Below are 26,590 nucleotides of genomic sequence, written 5' to 3'. Positions count from 1 at the left end.
AGATCTGATTTGCGGCAACGTCGGTTTTTAGTAGATTATGGTTTAATCTTCTCCAGTCAGATGAATCAGACGGTTAGTGTAGCTGCAAAACTTTCAAATGTCCAACTTGCCTTTGGAGGTAAAAAGTCTTGGACGGAAACGTACTAAAAACGAGAGTCACACACACTTTACTGTTCAGTCGCACTGTGACACCGAATCTGTGTGTGTGTGTGTTTATGTGTGTGAGTCTGACCTGCAAGGTTATCGATCTCTTTTTCCTGCAGTAGGCTGACAGCGTCGTCGTCTCCCTCCAGCATTAACTCCGCCTCCGGGTTCTGGGTGACCACCGATTGGCTGCGGAAAGTCTTCTTCGACTTAAGACCCTCCTCCTCCTCTTCTGTGCCTGTTTGAGTGTTTTTAAGTGTGCATGTGAGAGTTGTGTGTATGCAAAAAGGAATAAAGCAGATTGTGACCAAGCATAACATGTTTACACATCACTGACCGTAGTCCTCCAGAGCTTTGAGTGACACGTCAGCGTGAGTGGATCCAAATGCGTTTCGCACAAATCTCCGTCTCCTCCTCAGGTCGTCCTCCCAGTAGTCTAGACGCCAGAAGTCGTGTAATTGGCTGAAGATGTAAAAGGGGAGGGACAAAGAGGAGTGTTTTAGCGGTGGGACGCAAACAAGGTGTAAATTTTGAGACTTTTCCTTCAGGAACAATAAAGTTGTAGCTGAAGTTACAGGTGACATTTATGACGGGAACTTCCTAAACTACTTCCCGACATTCAAAAGGTTCCTCTTTATTGGGATAAAGGGCAGAATCTGACCAAAGGAGTGTGTTTGACAAACCTCTCCAACTCTGCAAACACCAATAACTGGCTTTAAGCTGAGAGAGAAAGCACTAAATTGACTTATGGAGCCTTAAGAGCTGAATGAAAGAATGAAAAGTAAGCCCGAGTCATACAAGCATGGCTGACGATCAGCATTACGCTAATGTGAACAAAACAAAAACAAACAGTTAAAAATATCATCGGGGGGCACCAGGAGTATGGTGGGGGCTATGGCTTCGTAAGCATGTTGCCAGTGTTTGTGTAATTACTCTCACTGCCAGAGGAGGGAGACAAAGGTTCTGCACTGCAGATATTCAATTGATTTGTTTTTCATCTGAGTGCAAAAGGTGTTTATTATCGGCATGCAGGTTACTGTAAACAATTGACTTCATCAACAGTGACACAAGGAAGACGGGCTTCAGATGTTGCGTGTCACACGTCCTCAGATTAAATCACATGTCCTCAGAGCAGCTGCCAGCCTGGAGGCATATCTGGATAACAAGCAATCATTTATTTAATGTGTGTATGTCAGAGTGCTGATTAGGGAGATGATGTTAGGATGGAACTGTGTGTGCTCTTAGTACAATAATTCATATTAAATAAGACTTCACTGTCTCATGAATCCTGCATTTCAATAACCAAATTATCTTTCATAAATGTGTTTTTTGTTCTACTGTATATTTCAGAAGTGATTATATCCTCAACCTTACACAATTAAAAGTAAAGGAAATATACCATGGCAATGTGTTATAGTGATAAGGATGAAAACATAATGATGTTGCTGACTTAATAATCATTACACATACTGATGCCATTTTCTCATCATATGCAAGGAGTGTTGCATGTGAGCACTCAACCACGGCCTCCTGTCGAATGACATCCTGTTTAATCTAAAAGCGTCCCGGGGCAGAACCTGAGACGCAGCTCCTCGGCGTCTTTAGCTCACCTCTGTGACATTGTCCCCCATGCTCCGTGCTTATTGGTCAGGATGTTGAGGATCTTCTGTTTCAGCTGGTTAGCGGTCACATGATCTCTGTGCTTTGCTGCACTGATGAGGTGATCGCACATTTTCTCCTCCTCTCTCCGGTCCGCAGCGTACTGGGCACAGTTAGACTGCAGGAGAGCGGAGGGTAAAGAGTGAAACAGGAACCCGAAACAGTAAGAAACCAAAGAGTTCGAGGAGATCGTGGTGATGTGGTGGTGTTTCTCTTACATATATATATACACATGTTAAAAATCTAGACTTGCTGATTTATTGTAAGCCTCAAAAAAATCATTTCTGCTTCATTTCTATCAGAACACTACGGCCATAAATTATAGTTTTATTTTCATTTTTTACATTTAAAGGGTCAAACATTCTGAAACTAGCCAAATCAGATGATAACATACAATTTATTGATTGTTTGTTGTGTCTTGTCGTAAGTAAGATGTACTCAGTTGTGTCCTCCTGCAGCAATTACTCATGTATGAGTACATAAAATCAGTTGGAATATACTTATTGGGTGTAATAACTTAAAAAAAAAAAAAAATCAGGTATTTGATGATGGCAACACTGCTTTTTACCTGCAGGCTTTAACAGCGTCACATACCACGTCTAACAGCGGCAGCGCTCTGTGTGTTTACCTCAAATTCAGCGTGTTTGTGTACATCCTCCGCCCTCTGTCTGTTCAGGATGAACTCTGCTTCGTTGGCAACACGCACAATATGATCCTTCATGGCGTGGCACAGAAGTCTGGTGGAGGAGCGAGAAACATGAGGAAGTGAAAGAGAGCGACAAACCTCAGCCACGTCTCCATCGAGAGAAAATGTAATTCTAATATAGTCTTCCTCAATGAGGCAGCCTTTACTAAATTAAATCAATAAATCAAGTCCATGCTTTGTATGTTTAGGTAAACAAAATGTTTAAAAAGCAGCATCGCATGGCACCCTCTTCTTTTTCCTTTTGCACTTTAATTAAGTTTTGTACTAATACCGCAATAAACAGTTTGGAGTAAATAAACAAGATTACAGGCACTGGAAACAGACCAACCCAAATTAAATGTAAACCTAATTGCACTTTAATGATCAGACTTCCTACTGAACACACATGGCACCATGCACTTATCCTGGCACAGTTCTCATTAGCGCTCTATCATACCCATTAGTTGTTAAACACTGATAACACTGTTGGAGTTGATGTGTGAATCAGAGGGAATTATGTGGGGTGATAATCAGTCCGTGTGATGGATTACCTTCCCTCATTGATGAGCTCAATGAAAGCCAGTCCAGCATTCTTCTGGATGGAGTTTTGCCACTCCTAAGTGTAGAGGACAATTAATATGGTCACTGTAAATGTCATTCTATGTTGATATAGGATATTGTCTGACTTTAAATGAAAACATGCTTATAGATAAAACCACCAGATTGAAATGCCTGCTTTTGTCTAATCTCATGAATTAAATGCTTAAAAAAATGTACTTAGTCTCAAAAATCCTAAATTCAATATAGCCACGAAGCAGTCCTACTTATCAATTTGCAACCTTGTCCACAACAGCCTAAAGTACACTGTGTGTGGATACCAGAGCGACGTCGTAAAACCCCTCACAAACTTTCATGGTTTCAGAGTATACATATATTGTCACATCATTCAACCCTGCTTGGAAGAGGAAGGAAAAAGTCTTTATTCAAGAACTGAACAGTTTCATCATGTATCACCACCAGCTGAAAGTCCACTAGCACAGAATTGCTCAAAATAAGGATAAAGAAAGAGCTTGCTGATGAAAATACATCCGTCTAAGAGTATGTGATTGTTTTATGTGTTTGTGAATATGAGAGTGGAGACTTCTGAGAAGCATAAGAGTGTTGCTGAAAGCCTCAAGCTATCAGAGCTCCATTAGCTCTTAAGGCTGTTACGGACATGTGAGAGCATCTCCTGTTACACCCCCCGCCATTCAGCGGATCGATATCTGGGCTAGGGTTCGCTCTCCGGGGCCTCTAATGGCAGACAAGGCCGGAGCCAGGGGTAATACTATACATGCTGACGAGCAGCCAGCCAGAGGGGAAGGAGAGGGAGTGGTGAGAGGAAAGGGCAGTGTTGAGAGAGGCAGAAGATGAAAGCAGTTGCCACTGGATCACTGGAGTTAAAATGGACCAGGAAAGCAGATGTGCCTGATGGTGCACTTGAAGATGGGGCAGGAAAACAGGAGAGAAGAAAGCAGGCACCGCAGTTGTGAGGTTGAAGAAAAAGAAGAGCAAGAGGAAAGAACTGAGCAGCTCCTCCAAGGACAGGAGCTCTTAGAAGCTGTCAGACTCCAGTAAAGAAGAGAGAATAATTGGGAGAAACTTTGTAATATAGAAGAAAAAGAGCGGTGGTGACCTACGCCTTCAGGGGAATGCTCTGTAGTGGTAAGTGCCTCGATGCTGTCATTCTGTCTTTTGAGCGTTATTCAGGAAAACAGGGAACTTGGCTTTGAATGCGAGTTAGATAAATAACCCATGATAACAGTCTGAATGTATTACGCTGTGAAGCCTTTGTGATTTCATTCAGTTCTTAAAAGTTAAATCCAGTCCAGGAAAACTTTACACGCATGTGATTGACATGGAAAATTTGTTTCCGTGGCGTGGATGTTGATGTGGGAAAAGTACGGTTCGATGATGCATATGAGTTGATATTGTATTACATCTGCAATGCGCTCATTACACAGTCAACCCTGCCTCAGAGGGCAAATCAATAACTCAACAGCGTCTTGTGTGTAACTGAGTTTTACGCCAATTACGACACTTTCAGAATGAGTTCAAAATAAGGACGGCTTTGAGGACGTGGATCATACATGTGTGGATGCTAAACAGAGAGACGGAGAGGTGAGGTGAGAAGTTACCGACCTGAGAACAGAGCAGCATTACGAGCTCCACCACAGACGTGCTAGACTTCATACACACCAGACCTGCAGCACAGAGACATACAGCACAGTCAGGAGCCTCTATTTCCTTCACTCTGACACACACACACACACACACACACACACACACACACACACACACACACACACACACACACACACACACACACACACACACACACACACACACACACACACACACACACACACATCGCTGCCAGACACAAAAATATCATCAAAGCAGACACTGTCGTGTCAGTGGTTTCTGCTATTGTGTACAGTAGTCAAGAGTCAAGTTTATAAAAAGCATGCCACAGAGAAGACAGGAACAAACAGCAGAGAGAAAGGTGGGGAAAGGGGGAGGGGGGAAGGAGCAGGAAGCGAGGAGAGGGAGAGAGAACACTGAGACGGTGGATCACGAAAACAGGACGCCAGGAAGCAGGTGGGCAGAGAGAGGAATGCAACACATTTAGTACAATCTATAACACCGCTGGTATTAATGCTAAATCTGAAAATAATCTGACTAAGAAATGTTGACATGATCTAGCTAGCTGTTTGAAAACGGTGCAAGATACTGACTTCATACCTCGTTTGACGAATGAGTGAAGCAGCCAGCTCAAAGACACCCGCTCACGCACTCAACCTCAGCACACATCCACTCGTTCACCCACTCGCTTCTTTTTCTCCCACTCGTTCTCACACACACGCATCGCAGTGAGGGACAGTGAATGGGGAGACTCCACAGAAAGACGCCAGTTAGAGAAAAAGGAGCCGTGTACAGCACCTGTACCTTCTATGAGCAGTTCCTGCCCATGGCTACCCAGCAGCGTCCTAGACAGGAAGGGAGCAAAGTCCACAAAAATCTCCCTCAGCAAGGGGGCCACCTTCTCCAAAGCACGCTCCAGCTTAGTGGTGATGCTGCGGCAGGAGGAAAAAAGCGAGAGAAAGATGAAGAGAATGGGAGTGAAGGTAAAATAAGCCACGTACAGATGAAGGCAGAGAGGCATGTGGGGCAAAACTCGAGGGGGGGTATACAGTAGGTGACAAAGGAAGGAGAACATGCAAGAAATGAGTCGACATAGGCAAGAAAAAGGGAGGAGAGGAAGGCACAGGACAAATGAGACAGGGGAGGAGAAGGGAAAAGGCAAGCTGAGAGACGTTAAAGAAATAGAAAAATGCCTGAAATGGACACAGAAGACACGAAAAATTTACAGAATCAAAGTGGATGTGATGGTGGTTTGGTATGGAAGCACTATGTCTGGGTTAGTATTAGTAAGTAAAAGTTGATGGTGCTACAGTTTTAATGCTAACAGCTGAGCTAATTAGCTTAGCATCGTGGGATGAGTGAAGCTAGAAGTGCACTAAAAGCTAAACCTGCCAAGAAAACTGCCCTTATTTTAAACTGCACAGGAAAACACTGTGTATATCGTGTCTTGTCTTTTTGATGCGACACACCTTCATATTAATGCCTTCGTGTGTGTGAACAGGTGCAGATCACGTGCAGAGTAAAATACTTGTATGTTCAGTTAAGAAAAGGAGAAAGTAAGGCAGGACAGCAAAGCAGACTAAACTATGGAGCCATGATGGCAGTGAAGTGCATGTTCTTGGCCTTATAAGCATGTGACTTCTGACACAGACCTGGGTCAATCTTCTTTACCGAGTAAAACATGAGTGACATTTGCTAAATTTACACTGGAGGTTAAAACAAGCATTTGAGTCATTTTAAGCAAGTTAAGACAGCTTGACTCAGGTCTGATCTCGGGTTTGGGGTTAGTGTGAGAAGACGACCATGCCAGAAGTGACAGAGTTGACTGTAAATAGAAAAAATATGAGCTGCTGGCCTGAAACAAAAGTGATGCTAACTGCCGAAGCTGTTAGGAAAGATGTTCTTTCTCCCATGGCATTCTGGGAACATTTAGTAGTGGCTGGGCGTAGCAGAGGGTGTGTGGTGGAGGTGGGGCAGAGGAGGAGAGGGGGTGGGGGTGGGGCATGGGGACAGGACGAGTATCTCCTTGCCTAAAACACTGTCCTGCATCTCGGGGAGCTGCCTGGAAGCCTGCCAGAGAGCTAAAAGACTTGAGCTCAGGGGGCGTCTGACCGCTGCGCAGCGCACACTGCGCCACCTCACAATAGGCACTGCAATACAAACCACACACACACACACACACACACACACACACACGAACACACATGCACACTGATTAAGGAGCACATGCACACGCACGCACACACTCACACTGCATGTGCACTTTTAGGAGCACACGCACAGATCATAACAAACTGTCTGACATGTCTAAGGAGAGAGTACATTGACAGAAATGTTACAGTACAAACGGCTACAATGTTCAAAGGAATTATATTTCAGTCATTATCGTACCGCTGCCTCCTAACTGTTAGCAGTCTCATATCGCAGATTATCGGATATTTTATCAGTGAGCGTCAGATGCCTACACAGAATATGGAAACACAACTAAAACACAGATTTATGTTTATGACAGTCTTATTTACATGTTTTCAAATAAGTACTCTAAAGGACTGTTGATACTGTCATGATCTACAGTATACTGCAAGAGTAACATTACAACACAGCTGCCATGTCAAGGATGGAGTGCACCTTAGTGTGGACGGAGTGAGATGTGTGGGCGGTTATGCGTGCATGTGAGCAGAACATATGTGCGCGTGAGTTACCACAGATAAAGCAGTAGATTTTGTTAGTTGATATCAGCTTTATTAAGCATGATCGGAATTAGTCCAATATCCTTTTTATGGCTGATTATCATGTGGAACTTGCATTTTTGTGACTTTTCTAGTCATTTCACATAGTAGAACTGTCAAATTTATGCAAAATGTGCTTAATCATTCTAACATGTCAGAACATTTTTTGCATCTGCACTGCTCCTGACATCACAGATAATAATGAATAATATTGTGTATTACAGGCATTGTAACATAGGCCTCAAAAAGCATGTAGGTGTACCCCAGTTGTTTCCAATTCTAGACAAATCATATCTAAACCCTGCTGTATAACATCAGTATCATGACTGTGAGAGTGAACTGCTAGTGAGAGCTCTTTGGGAGGGATGAAGCCCTAAGTGTGAAGTGAAAGAGGGACAGGAATGAAGTGGAAAAATGCCAGGCACCCAAGAAAACAGACAAATCAACGGAAAAACAAAAGCCAAAAGGAGGGGAAAAAAGAAAGAGCGGGAGGAAAGTGAATGGCTGAAGCGATAAAGAGCTTTGTGATGCTGCGAGCTCTGACCTCATGTTCTCCATCGTGTCTTCTGGCATCGGTGCCACCGTCTGCACCGCCGGCAGATTCTTACTAGTCGCGCCGTTGACGAACGATGAAGAAGAGGAGGAGGACGAGGAGGCAGAGTCTGTGGCACCTGGAAGGGAGGGCGGGAGGGAGGGTGGTGAAAAATCAGACATGTATTATAATAACATGATTCAAGCGTGACGGAGATTAGTGTGCAGGATAATAATAAAGAAATGTATTAATGTTCCGATCAGCCGCGGTCAATTCAATTTGGAAAGTATTTCACCGGACATGCTGCTGCGTGTCTTCTGGTAATGGCCCTCATTTGTGAAAATAGCTTTCCAATCAATATACAGAATCCGTCCCCGGGAACAAATCCCTTCCTTGGCCATTATGCATGTATGATACTGTACAATGCGTCTGAGCCTTGAATACAAATCTGCTCTGCAACAATGGATCTGCTGAGTCTGCTGCTGTGTGGAAACAGCACTGACCTGCACGTCAGCTGATTGTATTTGACTTGCTATTCTGTAAATGTATTCTTATTTAATTACTGTTTCTGGGTAAATAATCATAGATAAAGGAGCCGTGAGCTGTGTGAGATGGTTCGGCACAGGTAAGTTCACGGTATTAACTTTTTCACGGTTGAGATATCTTAACTTCGCTGTGTCTTCTGCAACCACATTGATCTGGATCCTGCCCTTGAAACAGGCTAAAACTAATCACGGAAGGTGGTTCGGTTTGTTTCTATTCTAGTTCGTTCTGGCTGTCAAAGGACAGCGGAGCAAAGCATCAAAGAGTTTTGTAAAAAGAGAAGAAATTCAGCTGCTTCATCGAGCAGCCTTTGAGTTGCTGGAGGCCTTTCACACAAACACCTTCATCATAATGCAGGTGTCTGCTGCCTCTCCTTAAAAGCACGCTTAATAGATGCAGTGCAGAAGAAAGTATGCAGGTAAAAATACCAAAAAGTATAGATCACGGGATTAAATTCATAGCATCACAAAGACGAAGGTGTGAAGAAGATAGGAGTTTCAAAATGTTCTATATCTCTCACCTGTAGTGTTGATCATGCTCTTGGGTGTTGCTGTCGCAGCAGCAAAAATGTTTGGTGTGCTGCCAGCAGTGGCAGCTCCACTAGTGGTGGGCGTGCCCACTGTGTTGACTGACAGGCTTCCAGGCGGCGGCTTTTTGACTGGAACCACAACGCTCCTGTAACAGGTGCGACACAAAGGCATCAGACAAACCTGCACACACACAAGATTCGTTATCAAATGCTCCTCGGTGATATCTCGGCTCTGTGTTGGTCATTGCCCGTGGTCTGATTATGTTTTTATTACATTTTACACAGCGTCCCAACTTTTTTTGGAATCAGGGTAGAAGTGGCAATGCACAATTAGTATTTCAGACTTCAGATCGGTTTCTAATTGGTGTAGAATTGGTGTTTTTCAGAAGGTATATATAAGGCTAATATAAACCATATACCCCTTTATCAATATGTAGCATCTGATTTAAAATGCCAACATTACAAGTATACAACCAAATTCTAGGGATGGTGAGTATTTCGATTTCAAAGGCAAGGGTAATACAGCAGACTGTTTGATAGAAGTCGAAGTAACATCTTTCTTTAGAAACACAACTCAAACAACTATGTGTTCGCCTTGAATTTATAGGGGCTGATGGATCAGATGCATCAAGCCTGTCTACACAAGTCAGACAGACTGATATATCGGGTCGACATCTTGCAGACGGATGGACAGCCATCCATGATCTATTATGCATATCGTCTTCAATCAATAACATAGCTCTCAAGGACTGCCTCAGGGCGAGATCTAGGAGACTAAGTGGTGCACGGGAGATACAAGCAGGTCATCACTCAGTGGAGACGCTATATGTTAACAGTTTTGAAAAGAGGAAAATTCGAGCCTCTGTTCAGACTTTATGTCCTGTCATGTCCCACGACTTTATTATTCCGCAGCAGTGCCTCTATGCCTTTGAGATTTTTGTCTTGAATCAATGTCAGAAATGAGAAGAAAAAAACACATCAACTGCGACACAGTCGTGTTTTATTATCACTGCTACTGACAACTAATCATTGTGCTGAATTCACATATTTGGGTTTTTCTCATCTGTGCATCATTGGAGTTTCATTACATAAAGAAATGTAAATTAAATTAAAAAACAACATGATTGCTGGCAAGTCAAACCATCTAAAGAACTTCATTCAAAGGGGAGAGTCAGCATTTTGACAAATAGCAGTATGCTAATACACATTTAAAAAAAGATGATCAACGGCTCGAGACATCCATGTATTGATGGATGTGTCAGGCTGCACTGACTGTTTTTCTGCCTCTTACTGGTCAAACAGTAACTGGGACTGACCTGTCGAAGGAGTGGAACTGCATGGGCAGCATGGGGTGCGTCTTCAGGGCCGGGTCTGGGTGGTAGGGCGTCGGCCCTGACTCCTGTCCCAAGTCCCCGCCGTCAACTGGAGCCGCCACCAAGCTCTTCAGGATCTCCTGCATTTCAGAGGAGAACCCATCTGGTGACTACAGGACTCAAGCTGCGGAGGCTGCGAGGTTTTTAATGGCTTGACTAATTCTTGGTTGTTTTTCAACTTCTTAAAGGGGTACCGTGACATTGTAAATGTTGTATTCGTGTAGGCTTGTGTTAAAACACATCCAGCACCAAGCTATGAATGTAAATGAGCAAGGACCTCATATAACCTCACTGAAAATAGCATGAATGCAGAGATCTTGACCCTATTCAGACCTGGCATTAAAATCAGTCCAATGTGATCCAACCAAACCATATTAAACAGATTAAGGGTGCAGGGGACCTCGGTAGTGTAGAGCAAATGCATATGTATTTCTTGGCCCCAGTCAGCCAAAATTATCATTTCTATGAATGGAAATAAGCACACATATACATATTAAAACATGCTGAATAATGGATGCAGAAAGAAATCCAAACACTAGTTGTCATTCGATATGTGGATGCGAGCAGCCAGGTCTGACCGGGGCTCACGCAGACCCACCTTGACATTGATGCCTTTGTTTGTTTGGCTGATGCTGGAGATGGATGAAGGAGGGGCCTGGCTGGAGTTGGGGGTGGAACTGGGGTTGTGGGGAGAATCCAGAAGGCTCTCCTGTGACCTCCTAACATCAGACAGGCTACACAATAGATCTGTGCCTCCTCCCCCACCTCCTCCTACACCTCCCATGTCTCTGTCTCTGTCTCTGTCTGTCTCTCTCCCCACCAGGCCGAGGCCGAGCCCCAGACCCATCTCCGAGCCATTCAGGGACCCAGCCACATGGCCCTCTTCTCCGATGCCTGAGTCTGTGTGGGGGAGGCCAGCCCGGGGAGAGTCGTCCACTGGGGTGGGGGTCTGCTTGTCGCGGTCAGAGAAGGCTGTGGATGGGTGCTCTGGAGGAATAGGGAAGAAAAAGAGGCGGAGCAGTGATTTTAAGAGGATAAACTGGGTTATAACTACACCAGAAATAGATTTGTTTTTGTGGAACGCATTGTGAAGAAATTCCACGGCACGTTGTCTCTTTAACATTTCATTCTGTTATTTTCTCTCGCTTGTTAGCTTTTATTTCTCTGTCAAGGAATACCCTTCTGTCTGCCTCCTTCTCACTTGTCTAATTGTCTTGACACAGGTATTGTTGTTAGCCTGAGGCCTGTATTCACTATGCTACAATGATGAGTCACCACTGGAATTTCCAAGATTACGCTCTAATATTGAGGATGTTGCAGCAAAAGGAAATCAAGATTCACCTGTACTGGTTGGGGAGTTGATCTCATGGCGGATGCTTCTCCCTGATAGGCTGGTGGACCTGCCAATCTCCCGCTGGGGTTCCAAAATATCCCGGTACTTAGACACCATGAGAACTGAGATAAAGTAGACAACTGCCAGCGCCAGGAACTGAGCCTGCTTACTGTCATCCTACGGCAAAATAACACAGACAAATTTACTCAGTAAAAACAACACTCTTTGCACTTTTACCCACATGCATACTGTATATACTAAAAATACCCACAAACACATGCTTACCACATCTCTGAAAACCACAGCTCGAAGGCGATTGATGTCTACATCTTGCAGGAGTCTGTCTGGATCCTGCTAAATATGGAAGACAGAATGTCAAACGCGGTGTGTCATAAATATGCATGTTTCTGCGTCTCATTCAAATGCACAGTATGTAATTTCTGCCACCAGGGGGTCTCTCAATCAAAACAATGAAAATGAAAGATGTTGTTTGATGAGATATTGAAGGAGCGTGGATCATGGGAGTTGTCGTCTTCATCGCTGAACAACCTTCCTTGCTGATGAAAAGGCGTTCGCCGCCTTCCTTTCTCACCCTCTGAAGTATCATCTGGTGTTTCCCTTGTCGCCAGTGACAGGCGACCAAATGAAAAGCACCGTTACCTTGAATAAAATTACGGATCCCTCTGGGTTTGAATATTGTTGGAAACATTTGGGGCGATGTAAATACACAACTCAACAAAATCTATAACATAGGCCTTGTCAATTTTAGACATTTTAATGCGGACAGGTGTTGTGCGCAGCATCCACATTTGATTTGTGTGTGTGTGTGTGTGTGTGTGTGTGTGTGTGTGTGTGTGTGTGTGTGTGTGTGTGTGTGTGTGTGTGTGTGTGGGGAGTACCTTGCTGGTGGTGGAGGCACTGTGGAGGCTGTCCTGTGACTTGCTGCTGGTTAAGGAGGACTTGCAGCTCCGATCTCTCTGTCTCTGCCTGCACTCCAGACAGTTTCTCACTGCCACGCAGCATACTGATGAACACAGAGAGGTGGAGATGAAACCTGTAAGTATGATGCACTGGAAGGCGCTTCTAACATGTCGGAGCGTTTCTTTTCTGGAAAAAAAAACTGAGGTGGGTATGAATCGTGCAGATTGTTTATTGGCTTCTGTTTTCTGACTCCTTTGATGTACTACAGGTGCACAGATTTATCTGAAGGCTATGCACATCCGATACAAGAGCAATAACAACAATATGAACACGCAATATAAATCAGTTACGAAAGCCCTGTTAAAAACTGGCCCTGAACAGCATAAGCATGTGAACAAAATGTAAAGAATTTAATAGCTGAAGACTGAGAAATCAGAGGATGATACATTTTGAGCACTTGCATGCACATCTATTGCAATGTGCATCAATTTTAGGTTGTCTTAAACACCATTTTTCAACAGGAGGGAATATTTTTTAACCCTGTCAACAACAGTGCTGAATCAAATAGATCATTAATCATCATTAATTAGTTAGCTAAGAGACAGAAAATTCATCTAAAACAATTTCTTAACTCATTTATTAAGATAAAATGACAAATTCTGTTTTTCCAGCTCATAAATCTGGGGTACTGCCGATTTACTCTCGCTTACATAATTGCAATTTGAGTATCTTTTGGTGTGAAACCGTAGTTGCAGCCCTGCACAACAAGCCAATGAAGGTCTAGGAGTCGAACTCCACAGTCAAAATGGCTTTAAAATTTAAGTTAGGACTGGAGACATCAAACTACACACACCCAGGCGGAGGCACTGCCTCATCAGCCCTCCCGATGACATGTTCTTCTCTGCCTCAATCTCGCTGAAGTTGAGAGAGCTGGCGAACACCAGTACGTCCACCATGGCCATGAGGCGTGAGAGGAAGGTCACTGCTGTCTCTGAGGACATGCCCTGTGTTGCCTCAATGTTCTCCAACTCCGTCTGGGAAAAGGAGGAAAAACACACACACGCTTGCCAGTCATTCAGTGAAAATCAACTGTACGCTCTCTCATTTGTTTTGAAATACTGTAGTATCCCCTGTTCTTTTTTAAACAACAGAAGGAACCTTCAGAAAATGTATGCAGCTGGGTCTTACATGGGCATGACCGCAACAGTCATGGCTGGTGGTACCAACAAACAGGAAAAGCAACCTCTGAGTATCATGCTTGTTATGTGAAATACATACTTAAATGATGAAATCTGGCAACATGGGGTGTTCTACACAACACAGAGGAAGTACAGCCTGATGACAGACAGGTAATGGTAACAGTGGGATTGTGACAGTAGCAGTTGGCCTATCAGCAGAAACAGTAGCAGCCTACAATATATTTCACATAAAATGAAATAAAGTCCCCTTATGTTTTCACCAACGTATGTTTTTAATTACCAAAACTTCAGTATATCTGTAGTGAAAATAAATCTGCAGGCAGCATAGCAGGGGTAAAACTTGCAGTCAAACCAAGTGTGTGGTTTGCTGTGCCTCTGCTTCACTAAGCAGGATGTGCAGGGCTGTGGAGAGTCGACAAAGTGCAGGCTCGTCAGAGCAAGTGAGCACGGACATTTGGGGAAGAACAGACACACAAGGTGAGGACAGAAGGGCTTGGGTTGGTGCTCTTAGCTCTTCTGGTGATGGTGGGAGTCTCAGGCTCTTTACGCACCTCTCCCCCTGCGCCTCCTCCCCCAGGAACAGGGGTCACCTCCTCTCCCTTTGAACCCCTCTGGGGTCCGGCTCCTCCTGCCTTCTTTAGTGTTGATACAAATGGGACAGGCTTAGCAGATGCAACCCCCAAGGACTATTGGAAAACTCTCATGCTTTCTCTCTCATAAAATATACTGTTTTCACCTCTAAATATATGTTCTCACTCTAATTTCTCCTTAATATCAATCCACCTTCTGACCTTTTTCGTCTATTTCAATCCCCCTTGTTTGTATAAATATTCTAATGGTGTTAGAATATTATACAAAATGTATCTAGTTCAATATATCTAGTCCTTAGAACTTTAAGAACTTGATACAGTGAGGCAGAGAGATCAATGCATACCCACAGTAGATACAAACATTATAAGGGGAAGTATTGATTAGCAGCAAAGGAGCACAACAAATAGAAACACTATGGATGTCAGACAAGCAAGGTTTAGTGTCAGTCACAATGGTAAATTAACCAGAACAAAGTATTAGTAGAATAGAAAGAGAGGAAGAAACTGCAACTTACAGTGTTGGCACTACTCTTAGAACTCTGCACATGCAAAAAACAGACAAAAACAGAGACAAAAAAGACAAGAAAATACACAGAATACATGTAACACAGAGAGGAAAGGAAAAAAAGAAAGATGATTGAATAAATTGTCAAACTATCAAATTAAATAAATAGTTAATTAAAGGGATTAGAACAAAGATCAAATAAAGGTTAAAATACTGTGCAAGAAGTGTTAGACTGCCAGTTAAATATACAAATACAGATGGCAGGAATCCAGAGAACGATCGTGAAATTTCAATTAGTGTGGCCATTTTTAAACTCAAGGCCAAACTACATAGAACTTTTTGCAAGTATAAAATTCAACCTTTAATGCTTATGTCGTCATTGTTGATCTATCATGATTTCATAGGCTGGAGAAAGCTCCAAAATTTAACAGACATAACAAATTCTTTAACCGATTCAATCATGCAAGATCAACGCTGCACTGAGCATGAGAGGGGAGTCAGCTTCAGCGGGTTCTTTAAAGTCTGCGTTTGGTAATAACGCCTGCGTTGAAAAGCCTATGAAGCAGATGTTGACCTGCAGTTTCCCCTCCTACCACAGAGGGGCAGAGTAGAGCCACTTACAGAAGGGGAGGTGGCAGCAGACAGGAGAGGCAGGATGCCTCCGCAGGCAATGATGATGTTGTCCACCATCTGAGAAATGAGGTGGATCGTGTTGTGGACGAAGATGATGTTCTCGTTGCTGTTCACAAAATCCATCACTGACTTGGTGGAGTGGCTGAAACAGAAAACAAGAGCGGACAAACAATAGAAAAACAGAGTTTGGAAACTGAGACATCATGGCTATCACCTCTATTTTTGAGTATCTTCAGTCTGATCAAATTTTTCAAAAGCACTAGTAGGGTTAGCTTATGGCATAAAAGATCTTGCTATTATAGTAACATATTAGAGGCTTGCTCAAAATTATATCTTATATCAAACATGTAAACATGGTGAACGTAGAATAACCAGCAAACCGACTTTTGTGCCTGATTTGCAAGAGACACACGCACCTCCAACACCTCAACTCACCTCCTCCACACATGCACATCAGTCTCCAGGGCAAACAGCAGATCAGTGAGCAACCTCTGGTGCATTGGAGACCACTTGAATTCTGGGATGCGGAACATGGTCGTGCGTGGGCCGGGGCTGAACTGACGCCGCTGCTCCTCCGTCATGGGCATGCCCCTGAAACCCAGATCAACGCGGAGGTCCCGCTCCAACTGTGCTGCGGTACGACCATGGAGGGCCTGCGGCATGGTGGAGGCCAAGATTCGGTCAGGCAGAAGAATACATGTCTTACGCGTCTCATATAAAACTTAAAGTTGTGAAATTCAGGTTCATAAGAGAAACCTAAGACGCCTCTCTGGGATTCTGTATTCACTCAGCTATTAGAGAAACGTGGTGTAAAGTATGTGTGGGCAGTCACTCGGCTTTTCAGTCCAGACAAACTGTCCATGGCTGAGCTTTTTACACTAATCAACATAATCAGACTGGGTCAGCGGTAGCCTAAAGGCTGGACATGAAGGCTTGAGAACCAGCAGGATGAATCTAGGTGGGGAAAGTGTAAGAGCACATCTCCCTCCATCCAACCCACCACCAAAGTACTCTAACCAAACACTGTTAAATCCTCTCTTCCCCTAGTGAATCAGGTCAGTGACCAACAGATCAGACGGTACGAGGCAGCTTCCCCACTGATGTGAGTTTGTTTCAGGAGGTTCCAACTCACAAGAACAAAATTATGACAAGTAACAGCCAACCAAAGCTTCCCAAGTGTGTTCGGTTTTAGCAGAAAGAGGAAAAAACATCCAAAAATATGCCAGGAGAATGTTTGATCCTGAGGATGATAAAATACAGACTTTTGTTCTCTTAATAATGTCATTTAATTATCACAAGCTAGAGTCAAAACCACACGCATTTAAAAATTCTGCTGAAAAGTATAAGAAAATATATGATTTAATTCTGTAAAATACAGTATGTATTGTAGCTGCATGAGACCATTACAGTAGGTACAAAAGCAGCCTTGATAAGGTCCAGTGACAGTGAGCCAGCAGCTCCCGTGCAGACCTGTGTGAACAAATCAGACGCATGTTCACGCTTAACACACCTGAGTGGTCGCAGTAGTCTGGATCTTCTTTGTGTCTTTGTCTTTCCCATCATCCGACCTCTCTGTATCAGAGGTGGTGCTGGCTGTGTCTCCTCCAGTCTTAAGGCCCGCAGCCTCTCCCTCTGCCCCAGTTGTGCCCTCGCCCTCTGGGAAATCTGGTCTCGAGGCTCCCTGGATCTGGGTTTGGCTCTCAGCCTCAGCGATGGAGCTGATGTCAGCGAGAGGGCTCTGGATCTTGAAGGGCCCGTCCTCTGGAAGTTCCCCAGAAGTGTGGCTCTGGGTCTGTGCTAAATCAGAGCCGCAGCTTGTCATGTGGGCTAGCAGGCTGAGGTCATCGCTGGCGCTGGTGGTGGAGTGAGCTGGGACCGGGCCGGATGGAGTGGACTGGTCTGGACTCGGCAGCACAAGGGGGTCTGTGGCTGCCAGAGCTGGAAGCAGCTTCTCGTCAACCTGGAGGGGATGAATGGGGTGATGAAAAATAGAAAACTTTTCTTCCTTTTGGGAAAGTAGGAAGACTAAGAAGTGATAGAAATGCAACAGTTACTGATTGGTGGAGTTATATTCTTGATCGGCGGTGGAAGATTTTAAGCAATCAGTGACAATAATCCTCGTGTAACATCCTACCTTGCTGAAGAGAAATCCGTTGTTACTTGGGACGCTGTCCTTCTCGTCAGCCAACGTGATGAGTGGACCCATGTTCCCATCATCCTCCAGGCTGACTCCCGAAAGTCCCAGACTCGACCCCATCCCGACCCCTGAGCCTGGCGTGTCATCTTTAGGCGCCAGATTCCCATTGAGGTTTTGAACTACAGCGCAGTAAGCACTGTCCAGGAGAGAATCCACCTCCACCAGAGGTCCGTTCTCTATTCCTCCCCCACTTCCTCCACCCACACTTCCACTAAGGCCCTCTGGAGACAAGTCCAAGTCATCCAGCTTCACTTCTGTAGCCTCTACCTTCTCTGCTTTAATGTCTACCAGCAGGTCGTGGACCTCCACCCTCACCCCTGGACCAGCGCTCTGCTCCCCGGGTGTCAGGGCTTCTCCGTTGGGTCGCTTCACGGCGCCTTCAGCGAGGAGGTTGCGCGAGTCTCCGCCAGCCCCCTCGCTGTATTCGGCCTCGCTCTCAGGTGTCTGAGTCTGGGAGTTGTCGTCAATCTCCAGGTTGCCGTTGACAACAGGGGCGGGCGTGGCGGAAAGCCCAGAGATGGTGGACACGGAGCCTTTCTTCCCCTTCTTCATGTTTTCCTCCTCCTGCCGCTGGTACTCTTCGTACATCTTAGCCAAGTACTCTTTATGGGCTTCGTAGGTCACCTGTGACAGATGGTGGGGATATAATTGGTTATGTGATCAGGACACAAGTGCTGACAATAGTTAACCTTCACATCAATAACTTCTCCACCAGGTTGTCCTTATGGGGCTCATAGATCATCAGCACCAAAGGCTCGACGGGTGAAACTGGGACACTAGCCTAACGGGACAATTAGACCACCATCCATAATGTCGCCTCGTTTCTGCACTGCCACGAGAAAATGGGTGAGTTAAATTTCCACCAGCGAACAGAGAGGCGATCAGTACTGAAAATGATATCTACTGAATCACATGGCAGCATGGTACTCTTTCTGCAGGTCAATGAAAAAAGAATATGATTAATAATAGTCAGTGTGTGCAAATCAATAGGTTTTTTTTCAGCCTTCTCTCAAAATATCAATACCTACAAATCAATACCATCAGTACCGTGTGTTCATTTTTGGTGCAATAGATTTTAAATTCAGCGATCTCCTCCAACTTTAGCCACATTTCACAAATCAGTCAATATCAGACGAAGGAATATAACGACATGTATGCGCATGAAAACTAATAGTGTCTTAAAGGAAACGTCCACCCCCACACCGACCTGACCAACTTATTCTACAGCATATTGATTAATTCATCTGTGATCAACAGTGGCATTAAGTAGTCATTAACCTTGTTATTGTGTCAAGCGTCCTTATCTACTTGCTGATATCTCAAATTTCCTTTCCGCGGCTTCCATAAAACAGGCTGTAATTTTGCGTTAAGCTGTGACTTTCACAGCACTCACAATGATTACGCTTGATTGAATGATTTGCATTAATATTCTACTATTACTCCAAATTTTATACAGATCATGTAAAGAGCATATTCCATTTATATATTCCAAATTCCAATTATTCTGAATGTAGTATTTTCCAATTAAGACGTGCAGGATATGCCAACATAATTCGGGTTTTAGGAGCATTCTTATATTATCTGAATATGCGTCTCTATTTGGGGCAAACACTGGAATATTAAAATGCAATGAATGGCATTCTAGTCTATTGAGGCTCCTCTTAATGGGGAAATTGGTATTGTCTCCTCATGAATTAATTTCTTCATCTATGATTCTTGTAATGCAAAATGGTGAGTATAGAGTGAAGCCTTTGGTCTTTGATTCTCGAACCAAAATCCTACGTTTGCTGTGGATGAATTACAATGCTTGCACAATTATCCAGAAGTCTAAGAGAAACATACTGCCTCACAAAAAGTTGAATCCAATGAAAAGCGTGTATCCTGCTCTCACCTTAGAGTGTGCGATGGATAGGGTATCAACCCAGACCCTCCACCCTCCCCACTCATATTTGATGGCGTGGTAGAGCAGGATCCTAAAGATGTTGTACACCATCTCGGTTATTTTCTGCTCCTCTGGGTTCTTGGGGTTGATGTATCCGAGGGAGAACATCCAGTCCTGCCACACAGAGCACTGCAGCAGGCAGCTGGGACACAACACAAGCACCGAATGTGAGCCGGGCTGCAGCATGAGCTTAACATCAAATAATATAACACAACAATGATTGTAAGAAGCAAACGACATATCGCTGAGTAAATGCAAGGATAGTCATTTGGGTGCTCTTACCGCCGGTTCTCGCGGCTGTTACTGAAAAGTTTTATCATGTCAGAAAGAAAGAGTCTCCTGACTTCCATCAGCTCAGCACTGGGAGAGGAGTTCTTCAGCAGGGTGGCCACTACCTTTAGAATCACTGGGTGGGCGGAAAAATCGGGTAATGGGGACGGGAAGGGAAAGAGGAAGGAGATGAGATGAGTGCGCGAAGCAAATGCACAAAAAGCATTTTGAATGAGAGAGAAAAAAGTGTGAAGGACAGGAGAGCGTGAGGCAGATCAATAAGCGGGAGATGGCGGCAGTGTCTGCTTCTGAAGTCTTTGTTGTTTGTTTATTCGCATTAAAACGACTCTGCATTATTGGCAGAGCAAAGAACACAGAGAGACAGACAGATGTGCGCTGGTGTTTTTGTACTTACTGGGATTCTGGATCTTGACAGTGGAGTCGGGCTCAGGGTGGGGTTTGTGAACCACCTGAGTGCAGACCTGCTCTGTCAGGATCTGCACGGACAGACGATTAACAGCCGTCAATTAAAAGCCGGAACGATCGCTTGAATTCTGACAAAGACTAAAAGGGCGTCGCTGTATGTGCGTTGCTATAATAATGCGGTGTGTCAGTGAGCCGCTGCCAAACTATGACTTACCTCATACAGAGTGTTGTAGGTGGTGATGGAGACGGTGTTGGTGTGCATCATCAGCCTCTCCCCCAGCAACGTGAACAGACTGTGCGTGTGCATTATCTCCACCTTCCTCCTGCAGGCAAACACACACACACATACAGCCATTCATAAGTGAATTTATGACAGTTGAAATTGACATTGATTGTCACTGGCCTGACGATGATCTGATATTGGCTGGTGGCACCATGTGGCCCTGTCAGCTATGATGGGAGCGAGGAGGACGAGGAATGAATACCAACAAGAGAAATTAACAAGAGGCATTAACAGAACACTGCAGGAGTCGCTGGGGCAACGTTCATATGGCTGCAAATGATTGCGTTTGGCTATTAACCTTGCCAGTGGGCGAAAATTGTGTCTCTAAGAGGCTTTTAACTTGAGAGGCTCAGAAATCAGGGTCGACTAACTTTGCGAATTTCTTTTTTATTATTGAAATAAACATATAAAGCTCCAAGCTTCTGCAAATTCCTGACTCGAACCAGGTCACTAGAAATAAGAAATGAAGTAAAGTTTGCACAATATCTAATCATATATAAATATTCCTAACAAATCATTTAGCTCCCATTATCATGCTTTAATTAGTTTTCCAGTCAGTTTAATGAGTTACTAATTTTACTCTCTGTTCTAATAGAATAATTACATTTTACAAAAGTGCGAATTGTTTTTTTTTTTTGACACTCACCCACTTGTCTGTTTGAAGAAATTAAACGAAAAACACAAAATGTATAACTGAGGGCATGATGACATACTCACAAGGAAATAAACACATTATGTCTACGAATCCTGGTCTGTCATAATAAGATATCACCACACACACACACACACACACACACACACACACACACACACACACACACACACACACACACACACACACACACACACACACACACACACACACACACACACACACACACGTGTAAGTCCATGAGAAACACAGTGGTATATATCTTATCCACAGCTCATTCCTGGTCTAAAGTGATGCCCCGATGATGCACCGGTGATGCAGTTTCACTCTGCTTTCCATCAGATGTGAGAATAAGAGGGCAAATGCAGACATGCATATCCTGTAGGCGTAAGCAACAATGATACTTGCAGAAATTTTGATTTGTCAAGACTGGCTTTTAACCCGAAACAAGAGGGAATGGCAAGCAGCTTCTTATGACATTTTAAACAGCTGTACTTTAGGCATGACATTGACTCTCACTGGTTTTATATAAACATCAATCAGATAAACAATCCCATAAAAGAGAGTCAGTGGCTCTGAAATCATGATCATAGCTCAAATTCTTTTTGATTTTGATCCAGTTTTTTAAGCCGATAAATCAACGGCTTAGTAGTAAACCACATGAAAATAAGTTACATTCAACTGATTTAAGCAGTATTTACTATGAAAACATCTTGAAAGGTCTTTCAGAAGTGCAAATGTTTGGCTGTGCTGAGTGTAAATTACTACTTGGATCAATATTACATTTCCATAAGTATTGAGGCTTTAAGAGGCGGCCCCGCAGGATGTTTGGTTCTAGCACATGTTAAGTAAGAGGGGGACTGAAGGTGTGGGGCTCAGGTGCAGCTCGGCTGCCTGCTCCCATGTCGTGCAGGGAGAGGCGTGTGTCACATGGGATGAATAAACCCCCCAGCATTCATTGCTGCTCATCAAGGTTCCACCTCCCTACCAGTGCACGATGTCAAAATGATTATTCCGCCTGGACTTGATGATGAGGACATTATCTTCGCGTACACACACAAACAAACAGTCCTGCTAAGGCTCACTGGAGGCTGAACTGCTGCAGTTCTTCACTTTTTACTGCAGAGTGTTTTCTCACTCTCACACTGAATTTGAGCCCTTTCAGTCTCACTATCCTGACGCAGTATATGTGTTTTAGTTGTGACGGAAAAAAAGATGAAGTGCTTTAAGCGCTCCCTTTTTTCAGTGATTCACTGTGTGCACCACACAGAGGAATATAGCAGACAGAGAGGACAGAGGCGAAGAGGTACTGACTTGTGACCAAGGTGCTTGAGGAAGTAGCCCAGGACTTTGAGGGCTTGGACCCGGATACTCTCACTCTTAGAGGCCAGGAGCTTGCAGATCACCCTGCAACATGTCAAACACACAGCCACACTGATTACATGTCAATGAAGGGATGAGAACACCTGACACGAACGCTAAAAGGAGTCCTTCCATGTGCAGTAAACACCTGCTGCCTGATACTCAGGAAACATCCTCAGAGTTAGGAACATGCGCGCTGACTGAAGCATTTTCTTCAAAGGAGTGAACTCAGAGGACATAAAAGTAAAAATAATAAAAAAAAGGAAAACAACAACAGTTTGCTGACTAGTTCTCTGGCAACAGAAGATTTACCATAGCAACTACAGAAGACGTCCATGTGTAGTTGGAGAATTAGCAGCACAGTCGGAGTCCGTCCCTGAGAAATCAACTGCTTGGTTGAAGGTACCCTTCATATATGTAAGTATACGTACTGTAACTGAACTTATACACAAAGGCCATGCAGTGAAGCATTAATGTTACGGTCGCTGCACAAAACCATTCTGGAAGAAAGCTGATGATTTCATTTTGCTCATCAGGCAAATCATGTGAGAAAGGCAGAGAACGTTACTTTGCACACATGTTGGCTCTTTATTAGTCATTATAGAGCACTTATTAATGTTTTATAATTGGGGGTTAGGGCTATTAAGGGTTGGGGTTAGGTTTTTAAGATCGTTATTCATGTACAACAGCTTCCTTACTTACTATCAATAAGCAGTAATTGGGAGGTTTTTCAGGGAAAATTTGTAGTTAATGGCATAGTTGTAGAATACGGTAATGCAGAATAAGACATATAACAAATAACATATGGTGAATGTATGTTCCTTAATATAAAGCGTGACCATAAAAAACAAACAGCAAGGGTCTGATCAAAACTTGTAGCAAACTGTGGTCTGATAAGACTCATATTTCAGAGAAAAAGATGTTTTTCATGTCAGTTGGATCTGGTGCTGCATCAAATCTTCACGTTTGCATGTACGTGTGGGCAGCATTCACCTTATTCCATTTCTCTGGTCGAATGCAGGGATCATGGACGCTGGGTGTTCAGACATGAGGGCCACCAACAGCTGGAGCACATCATGGATATTCTCATCCTGCGGAGATAAGAAAGCCAAGTTGAACAGGTGATAAAGGAGGAAGAGGATGCCCGTTGGGACAGAAGAATAGAAGGTTAAGAGGACAAAGAGAGAGTTGTAGGGGTGGACGGAGTGGATGGGGGGGAGGGGGGTTGCGTAGGAGCAGGTGGTATTTCAGAGCAAGAATAGATATAATTGTTACAGAAGAGTACATTCTGTTCAGTCCATTGTTGCGCCATTTTTCATGCTGTCACAGCACCGAAGCTGACTCACACTCTCCCTCGTTTAAGTGGACCATAACTCCAGCCCACAAATTATAATGCACATTTAGCCACCAGCTCCACTCAACCGCTCTCACTGTCTCTTTTTGTGCTGCCCTCTCTCACAGAGTCTCTTCTGACAAAGAAGCTCGCGTTTACCTCATGCATGGTCAATAGGTAGTTAAGGATGCTCTGCAGCTCGTCCTCCTTCACGCCTCGGTCCTGTGAACACAACAGACACAGCATCTTTCAGCAAAACACTCAGGGTCTTCACTTATTTTTACATCTTATTAACCTTGCGTGACTTCATTATTCTTGTTTTTGTTGATGCGTGTTAACTGTGAAGCAGCAACAACCGCAGACCAACAACCCCACATGGATGCAGGAAATCAATACAAACACAAAAGATACAGGGCTTCATTCAGGCTGCTGATCTATAATGCGATTCTCCACACATGTACACACACACACACACACACACACACACGCATTTTAGATTAAGCCGGTGGTCTGTAGGAAGGAGAAAAATAACTGGACATAATGAAAAAAAGGGATTTCTTGCAACATAAAAATATACCATGCAGGAATTATTGGTCAACTTTGTAAACAAGCGGCTTTCAGCGCTACATCCACCATTTTCATAGTTTCCTCTTGGACTCGTGCTGCTTACAGCGTGGGGGATACACACCCACTGCCAAAGGGCTGCAGCCCAGAAACGCACCCACCACAGCAAAATAAGAAGAAAATAAGAAAACACAGGCGGGGTGTCTGCGATAAACACACCGCCATGACACTTCTTAGGGGTCATAAATGACAAATGAGAGGCAATACTTTTGTATGAGTCTGTACATTGTTCATAATATTAAACCATGTGATTAAAATAATCGTAATCCATTTCTGTCGCCGTACCTTCAGTATGAGTTGTTTGAGGAAGAGCAGCATGAAGGCTCTGAGCGAGATGATCTCCTTTTGGGATGGCCGCGGTCCGTCTAAACCAAACGCACACAAACAAAAGAATCATTTGCTGTTAAAAATCCATTTTTACACACGATAATGATGAGCTAAATAAGTCTGCAGCTCAGTCTGAGTGAGCCCTACTGTTTACTGATATTAGATTTTATTAGGCTTCCTGGAGTGGAGAGAAAAGCATGTTAACACACACACACACACACACACACACACACACACACACACACACACACACACACACACACACACTCTCAATGATAGAAGTGTGAACTGTAAATCACTGTCATTAACTCCAGAGGCACTTTGGCAATCTGGATATTTTATAGTAGTACTAATCTAACTGATTACAGCAAAGACATGGCAATTTACAAAAATGTGATTGATGGTCCAAATGATCCAAACCAAACAGGCGCTCTAATCCACTGTATCTACTTTCAAGCTCTGGCACTCGGTCAGTTTGTTTGCTGTGCTGGGCTGACAAAGGAAACAAGCGAGCTAAAAACACAAAAGCATCTGACACATAACACCAGAAATGTGGGTGCGGGTCTGATGACATCGCCTCTTTCCAAAAGGTGTGATGTTTTGAAGCATTTCCCTCCACTCTGCCGCGATTCATAGCATCCACAGACCTCTGTTATGAGCTTCAAAACTGCCTTTTCCATTTTAAACTAAGGCTTGTTGAAAGACTTCCTTCAAGGAAAATCAAGTGTTTAACCTTGTTAACATGTTGATATGGAGTTTTTTTACTTTACTTTTTTACTTTTTACAGTCAATGCTGAACATAAGCATTTCCACAAGAGGACCGATGTCTCACAAACAGGATTTCACGCGTCACATAAAGCCAAGTGTGGGTACGTATTGGTATTTTGCAAGCTAGGTTTCACTATTTTCAAATGATGGCAGAGACTTGTTCTGTTTTCAGCTGCAAAGTTGCAAAAGAAAATAGAGAAATGGCCAAAGAACAGGCAAAATGAAGCCTGCGGTGGCTTTTCTCCAGAGCGCTGCTGTGTCACAAAACTTACACTGAAGCCTGACGCTGTTCCCTCCATTTATCCTGAGGTCGCAGCGAATACCAGCCAGCACGCTGATAAGTTTATTTTTTTATTATTAGCCTGCCATGATGATTCACGTCAAACACTGACAGGACGTTTTATACGGCTTGGTGGCGTTGACGAAGAAAGCTGTGGCAAACGCTACTCAGGACAGTTTGTCATATAGCTCACGGCTGATGAGGTTTGATGAGCAGAGATGAAGCTGCAGGCAAGCAGCAGAGGGGTGGGTGGAGACAGAGGCGGTGGCTGCTTGGAGCCGTGCGTCCAAAATGAAGATAAAACTTTAGCGTTTTGTTGGAATAAACTTGGTATGAATCTCGGTATGAAAAATGTTTTTAAATGAACCCATTCCGTGGAGCTGACACTGTTTTAAGTGCATGCACGCATGTGCGAAGACTTTTTTCAGGGGTTCAGTGAACGCCAGGAGAGGAACTTTCAGAAAAAAAAACTGACAACTCAGACGTTGGCATTGCATTTTCATTCTTGTAATTGTATTTCAATCATTTTTGATGTGTTCGATGTGTGTGCCAGATACACTAGAAGCT

General features: G+C 43.8%; 1 protein-coding gene across 11 annotated transcripts in view; it reads right to left on the bottom strand.

Annotated features, from left to right (window-relative positions):
• Positions 1-26,590, bottom strand: part of nbeaa (neurobeachin a) — a 90,883-nt gene that overhangs the window by 10,960 nt on the left and 53,333 nt on the right. For 2 of the 11 annotated variants that reach the window (XM_070982259.1, XM_070982261.1), the window contains exons 14-42: positions 24,934-25,013; positions 24,184-24,246; positions 23,685-23,782; positions 22,644-22,736; positions 20,609-20,717; positions 20,384-20,465; positions 19,981-20,104; positions 19,648-19,840; positions 17,694-18,380; positions 17,070-17,519; positions 15,995-16,212; positions 15,548-15,701; positions 14,937-14,960; positions 14,383-14,466; positions 13,486-13,666; positions 12,611-12,735; positions 11,997-12,065; positions 11,720-11,888; positions 10,977-11,365; positions 10,322-10,458; positions 8,997-9,151; positions 7,946-8,072; positions 5,471-5,604; positions 4,670-4,731; positions 3,040-3,104; positions 2,432-2,540; positions 1,755-1,921; positions 482-606; positions 233-382 (exon numbers count right to left, since the gene is read on the bottom strand). In XM_070982259.1, coding sequence (XP_070838360.1) covers positions 233-382; positions 482-606; positions 1,755-1,921; positions 2,432-2,540; positions 3,040-3,104; positions 4,670-4,731; positions 5,471-5,604; positions 7,946-8,072; positions 8,997-9,151; positions 10,322-10,458; positions 10,977-11,365; positions 11,720-11,888; positions 11,997-12,065; positions 12,611-12,735; positions 13,486-13,666; positions 14,383-14,466; positions 14,937-14,960; positions 15,548-15,701; positions 15,995-16,212; positions 17,070-17,519; positions 17,694-18,380; positions 19,648-19,840; positions 19,981-20,104; positions 20,384-20,465; positions 20,609-20,717; positions 22,644-22,736; positions 23,685-23,782; positions 24,184-24,246; positions 24,934-25,013 — 4,623 coding nt within the window. Of the gene's footprint in view, positions 1-232; positions 383-481; positions 607-1,754; positions 1,922-2,431; positions 2,541-3,039; positions 3,105-4,669; positions 4,732-5,470; positions 5,605-6,702; positions 6,823-7,945; positions 8,073-8,996; positions 9,152-10,321; positions 10,459-10,976; positions 11,366-11,719; positions 11,889-11,996; positions 12,066-12,610; positions 12,736-13,485; positions 13,667-14,382; positions 14,467-14,936; positions 14,961-15,547; positions 15,702-15,994; positions 16,213-17,069; positions 17,520-17,693; positions 18,381-19,647; positions 19,841-19,980; positions 20,105-20,383; positions 20,466-20,608; positions 20,718-22,643; positions 22,737-23,684; positions 23,783-24,183; positions 24,247-24,933; positions 25,014-26,590 lie in introns of all 11 variants that reach the window. The other 9 variants (XM_070982260.1, XM_070982263.1, XM_070982265.1 and 6 more) reach the window with 7 other exon arrangements.

This window comes from Chaetodon trifascialis, chromosome 16 (genome assembly GCF_039877785.1).
Source record: "Chaetodon trifascialis isolate fChaTrf1 chromosome 16, fChaTrf1.hap1, whole genome shotgun sequence".
Taxonomy (NCBI): Eukaryota; Metazoa; Chordata; class Actinopteri; order Chaetodontiformes; family Chaetodontidae; genus Chaetodon; species Chaetodon trifascialis.
Note: the sequence above shows the minus strand (reverse complement) of the source record. Positions and strands in the feature narration are given on the sequence as shown.